At 61.6% G+C, this 13,264-nt stretch overlaps 1 protein-coding gene across 1 annotated transcript; it reads right to left on the minus strand.

The window, feature by feature from the left end:
• Positions 1-6,207: 6,207 nt before the first annotated feature.
• On the minus strand, positions 6,208-13,064 carry LOC140845561 (NUT family member 2G-like). The gene is made up of 9 exons (XM_073220053.1): positions 12,927-13,064; positions 12,487-12,655; positions 10,165-10,882; positions 9,189-9,317; positions 8,697-8,836; positions 7,962-8,257; positions 7,305-7,421; positions 6,673-6,978; positions 6,208-6,564 (listed from the first exon to the last, which is right to left on the minus strand). The coding sequence occupies exons 1-9, from the start codon at positions 13,062-13,064 to the stop codon at positions 6,208-6,210; spliced, it is 2,370 nt and encodes a 789-aa protein (XP_073076154.1).
• Between the last annotated feature and the right edge of the window lie 200 nt (positions 13,065-13,264).

Here is a 13,264-nt window from a genome sequence, read left to right on the forward strand (position 1 = left end):
CCAGGCCCTGGCCTCATGGCTGTCTCCACACAAGACTTGCAGACACCTGCCTGCGGGGACGACCTGACCACAGCCCGTGAGCGGCAGGGCACTCATCCTCCAGGTATGGTCCGGGAACTGGGGCCTTGAGACCCGCAGTGTCTAAAACACCAGGGCCCACGCCCCTCTGCTTTGCGGTGCCCGTGCCCACATAAATCCCTCTCTTTCTTGCCTGACACAGCACACCAACGCACTTGAAATGTCCCTCTGCACAGGAAAGGCCCCGGGACCCTGACTGACATAACCCATCCAGAACCACCCACAGCACACCCTTAACATGGGCCAGGGTCCCTGCCACCGCTCAGGAGCTCCATTCCAGGAGAGGGTCAGTGGAGGAGGTCTCGTGTGCCCTGAGTTCTGTCACTCGACAACTAGTGCGAGCTGCAGAGCCTGGGGAAGGGCTGGGAACGGAGGGCAGAGGGCAGTCAGGGGAGGATCCCTCCGCTTTGGAAAGGAATCAGCACGTGGAGATGTCCACGGGACAGGCAACCATACTCCATGTCCACTATCATCCCTGGGTTAGTGACTCGCACACAAGCAAAACGCCTCATCTCGAAGGTGAAACGCAAAGCTCAAGTATGTGAGACACTGGACAGGAGGAAGTGGCTCTGCAGAACGGACTCTCCTCACAGGGAGAAGGATTCAGGATGACTCAGGAACCCAAGCCCTATCCTGCTGGCATCACCCGGCTGCCCTGTCCCCGTTGAGCCCAACAACAGCCCACTGCCCTGAGGAGAAGAGCTCTGGCTGGAGGGAGGGCGGGAGGTCTGGGCTCCGGCAGCCAGGGGACACTGTGCCTTGCTCGTGGAGAGGACATGTGCCTGAAGACTTGGCCACAGAAGGGGCCCTGGACAATTTTCTGGCTCAGGCCAAGTCTCTCACCTCTCCCAGCGCACTGTGGGGTCTGGTAAAGTGCAGTTCAGATCCCTTGGGAGGACATCGTGAGGCCAGCCCTGTGCCCAGGAGGGTGACTCAGGGCTGGGCTTTCCCGGGACCCCCCCTCCCCGCCTCTGTGCCGCCACAACAGCCTCCCCAAACGCAGGGTCCACGACGCGTCTCCTTTCAAGAAAGCAGCAGCGTGTGGGCGGCAGTCCCTTCTCCCTGCCTAGGGCGCTTCCCTTGTGTCACCTGACCCACCTCCAGAAGCCACCTCCCCAGGGCTTCCTCAGCTTTCCAGATTTCCCCTCCTCCCCCACCTCCCAGGTGAGATACCCTGGGGCCCCAGAGCTCTCTCCCCCCTTGACGGTCTAACCACTGTGCCCGGATAACAGTCACGTTTGAATCCCAGGGACCGGTGGGCCGGTGGCCCCTGAAACACTGCCACCCAGCCTTCAGGCCTTACCTCCTCCTGAACGCATCCCCACAGGCCGAGATCCGACCGCAGCTGCTTGGCCGTTCCACCTGGGGAACCGAGCCCAGAGAGCAGCCTCCTCCACCAACTGCTCAGGATCCCACTCAGGCAGGGCAAGTTTGAATGTAAACAGGCCTAGAATGTAGGGGCCCAAGACACTCTGCAGTGGGGGAGGGGCAGAGGGCAGGCGGGCTGGGGGCCACGAGGGAGGGGAGCCATTCCACGGGCACTCTGGCAGGTGGGCCAAGAGCACAGGTGCTCTTCCAGCTGACAGCGCCACACCCTCGGTGGGTGCCTCTCTTGGCCTCTTACAAATCGTTTTTCGGGCTCACAGCACCAAGGTCCTAGCTGACGTTCCCGCCACTTTCTTCTGTGACCATCGACCTAGTTTGCGGCCGGGGCCCCACTGCTTCCTACTGCCGTCACTGACTTCCACAGAGGCTAGGCTTTCTGAACCCATGGCAACAGGCGCTCTGATGAGCACACAGGTACTCATGGCCACGGGCAGCCCTGCGTTTGAAATGGGGATGTCCGTGCAGCCGCGGCCTGTTCGGGGCACTGTGCCCATCGCGCTTCAGGAAGCAGCCGTGCGTCCCCAGGGCTGTGTGAGGAGGCCCTGCAGACCCCAGCCAGGCCCCCGTTGCTGGAAAGGCCCAGCCATCAAAGAAAGGCCCTGCAGCCTCCACGTCCAAGACCAGAAATTCCTCCTTTGCGTTTCTTGGAACATCACCCTCCTGCTAAATATGCTTTTTACCTTTTCAGTGGTTTTAATGGACTATCTCACACAAGTAAGACCTTCGCATGATTCACAGTCCACTGTAAACACGGAAAGTACAGTGGCGAGTCCTCCTCCGCCTCTTTCCCAGCAGCCCAGATCTCTGTCCACCGGGAACCTAGTGTCATCTGATTGTGCAGATCTTCTCAGACATGTGCTATGTGGCCATAGGCAAATGCACTCTCTTCTTATTTTTTAAATGCTTTCAGTTTTCTCTTCTGGTGAAAATTCATTTAGGTTCTGATATATTTGCAGATATTTACAGCCTTGCAAGCAAGTCACAGTGAGCTTTATTTTACAGAACTCCTGCTGGGGATGGAAAAAAGAACAACTTGGTGACATCTCCCAGGACTTGGTTTTTATCATGGGAAACCTTAGATGACTTTCACCAAGGAACTTCATATTCAGAGGGATGATGAAGCAAAGCATGGTACTGAGACACTCACGAAAGGCAGGCTTCCCTCTTGCTTCCTCCACCAATTGTGGACCAGATTCTCCCTCACGGCTTTCATGTAGGATTTGCTTGTTCTTCTCAGCGACCACCGACTGGAAAACTGCATTGTGGAAAAATTATCTCGTCCCAATTCCACACCCCTTTTTATATGACTCCGTCAAAAAGCCTAGGCTCCAGAAGCAGACAGAATTGTTAGCCCAAATGTCGTTGAAAACACCAGCCATGCAAGGGGGGAGATGACAGTCCTCCGCACTCTGATTTCTGACCATTCCTGCAGGAAGGCCAGGGGCGGGTGTCTTTCGAGCAAACAGAAATCTCCAGACGTGCGTCTCAGGCTTAGCGGACAGAGGATCTTCCTCCCAGTCAGGGAGGAGCAGCAGAATGGGGAGATCACGTGTGCACCCAAGGTTTTAGTGTGGTAGGTGAAGCTGCGGGGTTGAGACCCGGTACCCACCTTGCAACAGGCCGGACGGGTGTGTGGAGCTTCTGGGAATGCATTACAAACTCAAGTCCCAAAGTGGCTTCTGCTGCCCGTCTTTTTCGTTGCCAGCTCCAATGCTGCAAAATTCCCTCCGCAAGAGGAGGGGAGCGAAGCTACTCCTACACTGCCTGCTATGCAACTTCAGTTGGCCCCTTGGCCCGTGTGGATCCAGGTCAGAGGCGCCATGCTCACGGAGGAGGGTGTGCCCGCCACCCTCCACCCGGAGGCGTGCTCAGGGGGAAACCTGCATGCACTCAGCAGGTGCCGTGAAGGGGACACCTAGTGCAGCAGGCCCGCGGAAGAAGCCCGAGTGTTCCCCGGGTGGGTCTAGAGCTCTGAGCCAGGAGTGTTCTCTGAGAGTTATTTTTAAGTTTTAGGTACTAGTCCATTGTGAGACGTATGTTTTGCAAGTATTTGCTCCCAGTCTGTAACTGGTCTTTCCATCTTGTTAAGGCGATCACTGGCAGAGCAAATGTTTTTCCTATCCATGAGGTCTGGCGGGAAGCTCCCGCCAGTCTCTCGGGAGGGCCGCCCCTGGACTCGGGGGCGGGGCGCGAACCTAGGGAGGCAGCCCGCTGCCCGTGAGGCCTGTGAGACAGGACGGCTGCGAGGCAGCCAGCCCGCGGTGCGCGGGCCGCCGAGCGCAGGGTGCGGGCTGGGGCTGCGCAGTCCACAGGCGGCGGAAAGGAGGCCCGGCTCCGAGGCCCCGGGACCCTGAAGCCGGGTCCTGCCAGCCGCGGACTCCCGCTTCGCCTCGCGCGTCGCGCGCAACGCGCGCCACACGCCCAGGGAGCGGGCTCCGGGCGCGCGGACCAGCGGCTCCAACGGCTCCCAGGGTCCCTTGCGGCGGACCGCTCGGGCTGCGCACGAGCGCGCAGGGCGGGGCCAACGGCCGAGCGGCCGGTCGGGGGTCCGCGGCGGCTAGCCCCGCCCAGCGCGGGAGGGGGCGTGGCCGCCGCCTCCTCGCTGCGGGGTGGGGTCGTGGGCGGGGCCGTGGCCGCTGCCTGGGGGCGGGGACGCGCGGGCGGCTGCCGGCCTCCAGCAGCTCGCGGGCTCTCGGCGCGGAGCTGCAGCGGCCCCGGCTGATGACTCAGAAAGAGAAGGGGTCATAGCAGATCATCATGGACAGCTATGTGCCAACAAATTGGATGACCTGGAAGAAACGGATAAGTTCTTAGAAACGTGATCCACCAAAACTGAATCCAGCTCAAATAGAAAGTCTGAACACACCAACAGCAACTGAGAGTGAATCAATTTTTAAAAACCTCCCCAAACAGCAAAGTTCAAGATGGCATGGCTTCACTCGTGAACTCTACCGAACACTTAAAGAGAAATGTAAAAAGTCCTTAAATGGTCCCAAAAAATTGGATAGGAGGGAGCACTTACAAACTCATTTAGATGACCAGCATTACCTGATACTGAAGCTAGACAGGACAATACAATACAATAAAATTACAGGCCAATATCCCTGATAAGCATACATGGAAAAATCCTCAACAAAATTGTAGCAAATCAAATTCAACACCACATTAAAAGGATCATACACAATGATCGAGTAAGATTTATTCCTGGGACATAAGGACAGTTCAACATACCCAAATGAATGTGACACACTGAATTAACAAAAGGAAGGAATAAAATAAGCTATCTCAATCGATGCAGAAATGGGACTTGAGAAAATTCAGCACCCCTTGCACGGTACAAACTCTCAACAAATTGGGTGTAGAAGGAATGTACTTCAGCACAATAAAGGCATATATGAAAAACCCACAACAAACGTACTCACTGATGAAAAACTGAAATCTTTTCTTCTAACGTTAGGCACAAGGCAAAGGTGCCCACCCTCACTGTTTCTATTCAATAGCCCCGAAAGGCCCAGTCAGGGGAATTAGGGGAGAGAAAGAAATAAAAGGCATCCAAATCAGAAAAGAAGTAAAACTATCTCTGCTCATGCGTGTCATGATCATACATGAAGAAAACCCTAAAGTGTCAACAGCAAAAACTCTTAGAACTCATAAACCGATTCGGCAAACTTGCAGAATACAAAATCAACGTATGGAAAGCAGTCATGTGTCTAAACAAAAGCACCAAATTACCCTATTCACAGAGGGTCCAGCCCTGGGGGGAGGCGATGGGACAGCAGTGTGGGCATCGTTGAAATGCAAAGGTCCCGAGGCCAGCCTCTCAGGCCACAGATACATAGGGCCTCCTACCTCAGTGGACGAGACGCTCCTGCACAGAAATCCCCGAGAGAGACAAGGTGCCCCCCCCCCCGCCAAGCCCAATCTCCTTTCCGAGTGCCCCGATTCCCCTCCCAGCCCGATGCCCTCTCTGTGCTGAGGGAAGAGGGACTGTCCACCAGCCCACACATTTCATGCGCCCACCGAGGCCGGAGGATGGGCCTTCTACGTCGGTTGTGGAGCCTGTCCCCTCATGACATGCCGTTCCACTCTGCTCAGCACCCCCCCCCACAAGGAGACCCTGATGCCTGAGAATCCCCCAGCGCCCCAGCCCGCTTCAGCGAGAAAAGGAGGGCCACCTCTAGACAACGGCTATCTGCAGGCTCTGTCCAGAAAGTGGGCTGGTGCTGCAGAGGGCACAGGGCCAAAGCAGCTGCCATCCTTAGACGTTTGGGGTCCTGTGATGATGCTGTGTCCTGGGGACTCCCAAAAGCGGCCTCCAGGAGAGCAGGGTTGGGGCGGGGGGTGGGGGTTATGGGGGAGGTGGGCTCTCGGGAGCCATCAGGAGAATGCACGTGAATGTGGAGGGGGAACGGGGACGTCATCGCCTTGGGTCCCGGAGCCCGGGACCTTCGTGCTTTCGGCGTCCCTTCCCATGGAGAAGCCCGGATGCCACTAGGGGCAGAGACCCAGAGCATTTTGTGACAAAACAGCCTTTATTTGCATTTGCGTACAAGGCCGAAATGGACGGAACCCCCCCACCGCCCCACACCTTTCCCACCACCCTCTTATCCCACCCCCCAACCAGCCACCCCCAGGGGCCCCGCCCTCCCGCCTCTCCCACCCCACCCTCCCTGTCCCACAGCAGCCAGGATCAGGACTGGGACGTGGAGGAGCCCGAAGCTGCCCTGGAGGGCCGGCTCCTCCCTATTGGCTGCAGCGCCGCTTGCTACCCTTCCCTGTGACGAAAGGGTCCCCCCTTCTCTTCTGGGGCTGTGAGGGGCGGCCCAGCCCCAGAGCCAAGGCTGGTCCCCCAGCGACCCCGAGGCTGGCCCCTGGCAGGGGTGTCTTCCCAGCAGGGGCTGGGCCTGCACACAGGGCCCGACTGCTGGCCTTGCCAGCTGGAGGGCCGGCAGGGCTGAGGCCCGGCTTCTGGGGACAGCGGGCCTGGGGTACACCAGGGCGGAGGAGGTCTGAGCCCGGAGTAGGACTCTGGGGCAGTCCCCAGGATGGCAGCGTGTGCTGAGAGGCCAGGAGGAAGGCCAGGCTGGGGAGCTCCTCCTCGCCCTCACTGGGCCTGCCCGTGGGCCCCAGGGGCTCCCGAGCAGGACAGGTCTCTCCCGGAGCAGTGGCGAGCCTGGGCCCCAGGCTGGGGGAAGTGCGGCACCGAGCCTGGGGGGCAGGGGGCCGCCAGCCAGCCTTCAGGGGAGGGGGCTCCTGGCGTCCTGGAGAGGCAGCGAAGGCTTCGGGCCTGGACACGCCAGCATCTCCTCGGCTGTGCGCCTGGCGCTGCCCGCAACCAGCCTCTGGTGGGCAGGCTTGGTCGCTGGCCCCTAGCTGGGGGCCGCGGCCGTGCCTCTGGGGATCCTGGCCGGACTCAGACCCAGAAGGCCTTGAGTCCAGTCGGGGTGTGCCGTGACTCGGGGGGGCCTGCACACCCTCCTCCTGCTTCAGTTCCAGGAGTCGCTTCTCCTCCAGCTGCGAGGAGGGAGGGCACCGTGAGGCGGCCCGAGAGGGGAGGAGGTGCCACGCCAATGACAGCCGCTGCGGCTCTCCTGCCAACCTCACCCCCCAGCTTGGTGCCCCGGCCTGCGTCCTCCCTCTCCTCCCCGGCTCCCCCCATCCTCTCCCTGCCGTCCTCCTGCCCGGCCCCCACCCTCAGAGAGGCCCTCCCTGCCACTTCTGCCATGCAACGCAGGGGGACGGTCAGGAAGGAATCCTATCCTGGGGTCCCCTGCCCTGGCACACCCGGGGTGCCCCTCCCTCTCCAGGCTCACCTGTTTTCCTTCCCTTTCCCAGCTCACCTGTGCCAAGGACAGTCCTTCCTCCTGCTCCAGCTCCTCAGCGAGGGCCACGAGATCCAGCTCGGCCTCCGGGCAGGGCAACTCCGCCAGGAAGCGTGGGTGCAGCACTGCGTCCGCCTGGCCCAGAAGGAAGAGGCTGTGAGCATCCTTGGAGGGAATCCCCTGGGCACCCAGAGGACCCGGAGGGCGAGGGAAAAGCAGAGACCAGCCCCAGCCTCCACAACAAGGGGGTGCTGGAAAGACGTGGTCACGGTCCCCGACCACAGGCACACATGCACACGCAAAGCATATACACACGTATATGTGTGCGTGCCACACACCCCACACGAGACGTGCATGCAAACATATGCACAGCCACACAAGTACATATACAGGTACCTATGCACACACACGCACACACAAGCATGCACACCAACACCCCGCACAACCCTGGCTCACCTGTGTTACCCCTGTACAACACGCAGACACACACACACACATTTACTCAGCTACATATGCACATGCACCATCACACACACACACACACACACACACACACACACACCAGAGCTCAGGAATAAGAAACAACAACACCAGCTGCATGGGCACCACCCCGGCCTGGGTGGTGGGAGTGCCGCTCCCCGAAATCCTGTAGCACCCGGGCCAGGGCCAGCCTACCTTGTTGAGAAAGTCTCCCTGGGCACAAAGCTCATTCATGTAGGTCAGGAGACCCGGGTCGGGATAGACGCCCTCCTCTCCCTGTGGCGGCTTGGAGCTATCCTCCCCACGTTCTCCGCCGGGCAGCCCCTGAGCTGGGTCGCCGGGACCCAGCAGCCCCTCCATGATCTCCAGGGCCTCTGTCACGGCCTCGAGGGGGATCTCGGTCGGCGCCTCGGTGTGCGGGCTCCGCCGGCATCGCGGTGGCTGGGCGGTGGCGGGCTGGGCCGCGGCGCAGGGCTTCTGGCGGATGCGTGCTGAGGAGGGTGCAGGGAAGGAGTGTAGGTGGCCCGGCCGCACCTCCCCAGCACTGAGCGTGCTCAGGAAGGACCGAGCTCGGGGACATTCCCGTAGGGGATCATGGCCAGCTGGTCCGCAGGTACCGAGGTGTGGAAGGGGTCACAGCGCCTCCGAGGGCTTCATGCTGGGGAGGGAGGCCCGCCCTCCTCCCAGTCCCCGGCCCCTTCCAGCACCCCCTGTGGGTCTCTGATCAGGGCAGAGCAGAGGGGGGTGGCCATGTCCTAAACCTTGGCCCTTTCCCGTCGGGACCGAGGGAGACCCCACGCTACTGGTGGCTTCGAGGTCACTGCCCAATGCCCCAGGGGTTGAGAAGGGACCGTGTTGGGTACCGCGACCTTCCCAGGCTCCCACTGCTCTGCCTCTGGCCTTTGGCTCCGGGGGAACACGGTGGCATACCTCGCTTCTGGCCCCGCTCTGGGGCTGAGGGCGCCCGAGGAACAGGCCTGAGGGGTGCTGGAGGAGGCACGCCCTGTGCCGCCTTCATCCACTGTGCGTCCTGACATTGCCTCGCCTCCTCGGCCTCGAACTCCGTGAACCTGGGGCGAGGGAGGCACGGACCCCTGAGGAGGAGGCCTCCCGGGCCCAGGCAGGGAAGCAGTCAATGGAGAGGTCAGACGACAAGGGCATGGGGTGTCATGGCCCTGGCCATGGTGGGGAGGCAGGCTGCCTGGGGCACCCGACCCCATGTACAGCCCCAGGGCCAGTGTCTGAATCCCCACCCCCACCCCCAATGACCTGAGACCTTCATGTCTAGACAGAAAAGGTCAGGGTCTGGCCATGTGAGGCTCTGGGGCAGGGGAAAAGAGTAGCCAGCCTCCCAAAGTGGGGGGCATGCTTCCAGAGGGGTACAGGTCTTCATCCGGCCCTTGGCCCGGGGCCCTGACTCACCTTCCCGCCATCTCATAGTAGATGCTGCGCTCTGACTTGCTTAGACAATGCCACTCCTGCACGCCCCGCTGCAGGCCCTCCTCCAGGGTCATGGTGGGGTTCCGGCGGGCCAGGGTCCGAAGCACTGGGCTGTGGTTCGCCCATTGGGGTCAGTCACCGTCTGCAGCCCGGAACCTGCCCACCCCACCTCACACTGTGGAGCCCGCATCCCCAGCACAGAGGACTAAGCCCAGGAGGAGACCGGCAGGGTCTTGGCGGTAGAGGCCAGCCTTCCCGGCCACTGTGGTCACCACCTGACTCCACAAGCCTCCGCCATGGACTGCGGCCGCCCGTGCCCTCACACCGCAGCTGCCCACTGTGGAATGGAGAGCGGGGCAGCTCCTCAAATTGGCCCTTTCCGGCTAACAACGACAGGCGTCAAATGGGCGAGCACAGGCCACGCCATCAGACACCCTGCCTGGACAGCCCAAGGCGCGTGCTCTGCAGGCCTCTGAATGCAGTGGAGTGGCCAGTCAGGAGCGGCCCGGCCATGGTGGGGCTACCCCGCTCTGGGCTCCGAGTGTGCCGCCCCCCCCAACCCTGCTCCAGTCCCCCCCGCCTGTCGCGGCCTCGAGCCTGGCCCCAGGAGGGCAGCTGGGCAGAGAGCTGTCTCCTGGGCCCTCGGGTCCCCCGCGTCCCTGAAGGGATGCCCAGGCATCACCCCTCAGCCCCATGTTAAAAGGGGACAGAGCCCGGAGAGCAGAGCCTCCAACCCTGGGCCTGCCGGCCAGGGGCCCCACTGTGAGCCCACAGTGAGCCTGTGGTGAGCATTGCGGCCAGAGGACGGCTGGCTCACAGGAGCCGCCCGCGAGATGTGGCCTGAAGGACGTCGCCACCTGAAGTGACCGCCTCCCGACAACCAGCCCGGTCAGAGCGAGGATGACACCGCCCTTGATCCCGGCTGGACACCGTGGCTTCCCCGCCGGACGACACTCACATGAGGAAGCAGGACAGTGCCTCCGCATCGGGACTCTGGGGCAGGTACCTGCGGGCCAGGGACTTGCAGTGCTCCCAGCGCCGGAACTTTTCGTTCATGCTGGTGCGGTGGCTGGCGTTCCCGGGCGAGGCGGTGGGCTGCGAGCAGGCCGGGCCGCTGTTCCTAGCAGCCCCAGGTGGACGAGACCTGGCCATCGCTGGGAGCTCGCCACAGGCCAGCTGGGCAGCTGGCACTGCAGTTCGAGGTGGACGGTGCAGGGACCAGCCTCCATCGCTAGCCTGGGTGCTCCAGGCAGGAGGGGCGGGCAGGATGGTCTTTACTCCCGAGGCCGCCAGGAACTGGGGCACAGGACACACAGCACCCCCACGGAGGGCCCCAGGAGTGCTCCCATGGAGAGGGGTCTGAGTTACGACAAAGGTCTGAGGCTGGGGAGCCTGCACGGGCCTGTGTTCCGGCCAGACGTGCACAGTGACGTTGCCGGCCCCAGGCCAGCCTGGGCCACAGCTGGCCTGTCCTGCCACCAACGGCGTGCTGGGGAAAGCTGGCAGCACCAGGGTGCTTCCTGGGAGCAACACTGGGCCCAGGAGGTTCGGTGGGTGCTGCTGCCAGGGGGTCCAGTGTGGCGGGCCGAGGACGGGAGGGGCTGACGGCAGCACTGTGAAAGATGACACGAAGGTGCCAAGGTTGGCGGTCCCCTGCGGGTCCGGCACCGGAAACGCTGTCAAGACAGGAGAGGTGCTGAGAGAATCTGTCCTGGGCAGGGTGCCCGGGATTCAGGGGCCCGTCTGCTGGTGGGACCGTGCAGGGCACAGCTGTCCGCAGGGGACAGTCAGGCCCCGACCAGCTGAGACCATTCCCCTGGAAATGTCTGCCCCACCCGGGCCCCCGGCCCACTCCGCCAAGAAGAGACCGCCCAGCAGGTGCTGCGTTTGTGCCACCAGGCCCTGGCCTCATGGCTGTCTCCACACAAGACTTGCAGACACCTGCCTGCGGGGACGACCCTGACCACAGCCCGTGAGCGGCAGGGCACTCATCCCCCAGGTATGGTCCGGGACCTGGGGCCTTGAGACCCGGCAGTGTCTAAAACACCAGGGCCCACGCCCCTCTGCTTTGCGGTGCCCGTGCCCACATAAATCCCTCTCTTTCTTGCCTGACACAGCACACCAACGCACTTGAAATGTCCCTCTGCACAGGAAAGGCCCCGGGACCCTGACTGACATAACCCATCCAGAACCACCCACAGCACACCCTTAACATGGGCCAGGGTCCCTGCCACCGCTCAGGAGCTCCATTCCCAGGAGAGGGTCAGTGGAGGAGGTCTCGTGTGCCCTGAATTCTGTCACTCGACAACTAGTGCGAGCTGCAGAGCCTGGGGAAGGGCTGGGAACGGAGGGCAGAGGGCAGTCAGGGGAGGATCCCTCCGCTTTGGAAAGGAATCAGCACGTGTAGATGTCCCACGGGACAGGCAACCATACTCCATGTCCACTATCATCCCTGGGTTAGTGACTCGCACACAAGCAAACGCCTCATCTCGAAGGTGAAACGCAAAGCTCAAGTATGTGAGACACTGGACAGGAGGAAGTGGCTCTGCAGAACGGACTCTCCTCACAGGGAGAAGGATTCAGGATGACTCAGGAACCCAAGCCCTATCCTGCTGGCATCACCCGGCTGCCCTGTCCCCGTTGAGCCCAACAACAGCCCACTGCCCTGAGGAGAAGAGCTCTGGCTGGAGGGAGGGCGGGAGGTCTGGGCTCCGGCAGCCAGGGGACACTGTGGCCTTGCTCGTGGAGAGGACATGTGCCTGAAGACTTGGCCACAGAAGGGGCCCCTGGACAATTTTCTGGCTCAGGCCAAGTCTCTCACCTCTCCCAGCGCACTGTGGGGTCTGGTAAAATGCAGTTCAGATCCCTTGGGAGGACATCGTGAGGCCAGCCCTGTGCCCAGGAGGGTGACTCAGGGCTGGGCTTTCCCGGGACCCCCCCTCCCCGCCTCTGTGCCGCCACAACAGCCTCCCCAAACGCAGGGTCCACGACGCGTCTCCTTTCAAGAAAGCAGCAGCGTGTGGGCGGCAGTCCCTTCTCCCTGCCTAGGGTGCTTCCCTTGTGTCACCTGACCCACCTCCAGAAGCCACCTCCCCAGGGCTTCCTCAGCTTTCCAGATTTCCCCTCCTCCCCCACCTCCCAGGTGAGATACCCTGGGGCCCCAGAGCTCTCTCCCCCCTTGACGGTCTAACCACTGTGCCCGGATAACAGTCACGTTTGAATCCCAGGGACCGGTGGGCGGTGGCCCCTGAAACACTGCCACCCAGCCTTCAGGCCTTACCTCCTCCTGAACGCATCCCCACAGGCCGAGATCCGACCGCAGCTGCTTGGCCGTTCCACCTGGGGAACCGAGCCCAGAGAGCAGCCTCCTCCACCAACTGCTCAGGATCCCACTCAGGCAGGGCAAGTTTGAATGTAAACAGGCCTAGAATGTAGGGGCCCAAGACACTCTGCAGTGGGGGAGGGGCAGAGGGCAGGCGGGCTGGGGGCACGAGGGAGGGGGAGCCATTCCACGGGCACTCTGGCAGGTGGGCAAGAGCACAGGTGCTCTTCCAGCTGACAGCGCCACACCCTCGGTGGGTGCCTCTCTTGGCCTCTTACAAATCGTTTTTCGGGCTCACAGCACCAAGGTCCTAGCTGACGTTCCCGCCACTTTCATTCTGTGACCATCGACCTAGTTTGCGGCCGGGGCCCCACTGCTTCCTACTGCCCGTCACTGACTTCCACAGAGGCTAGGCTTTCTGAACCCATGGCAACAGGCGCTCTGATGAGCACACAGGTACTCATGGCCACGGGCAGCCCTGCGTTTGAAATGGGGATGTCCGTGCAGCCGCGGCCTGTTCGGGGCACTGTGCCCATCGCGCTTCAGGAAGCAGCCCGTGCGTCCCCAGGGCTGTGTGAGGAGGCCCTGCAGACCCCAGCCAGGCCCCCGTTGCTGGAAAGGCCCAGCCCATCAAAGAAAGGCCCTGCAGCCTCCACGTCCAAGACCAGAAATTCCTCCTTTGCGTTTCTTGGAACATCACCCTCCTGCTAAATATGCTTTTTACCTTTTCAGTGGT

The sequence above is a fragment of the Manis javanica genome, chromosome 2, assembly GCF_040802235.1.
Source record: "Manis javanica isolate MJ-LG chromosome 2, MJ_LKY, whole genome shotgun sequence".
NCBI lineage: Eukaryota > Metazoa > Chordata > Mammalia > Pholidota > Manidae > Manis > Manis javanica.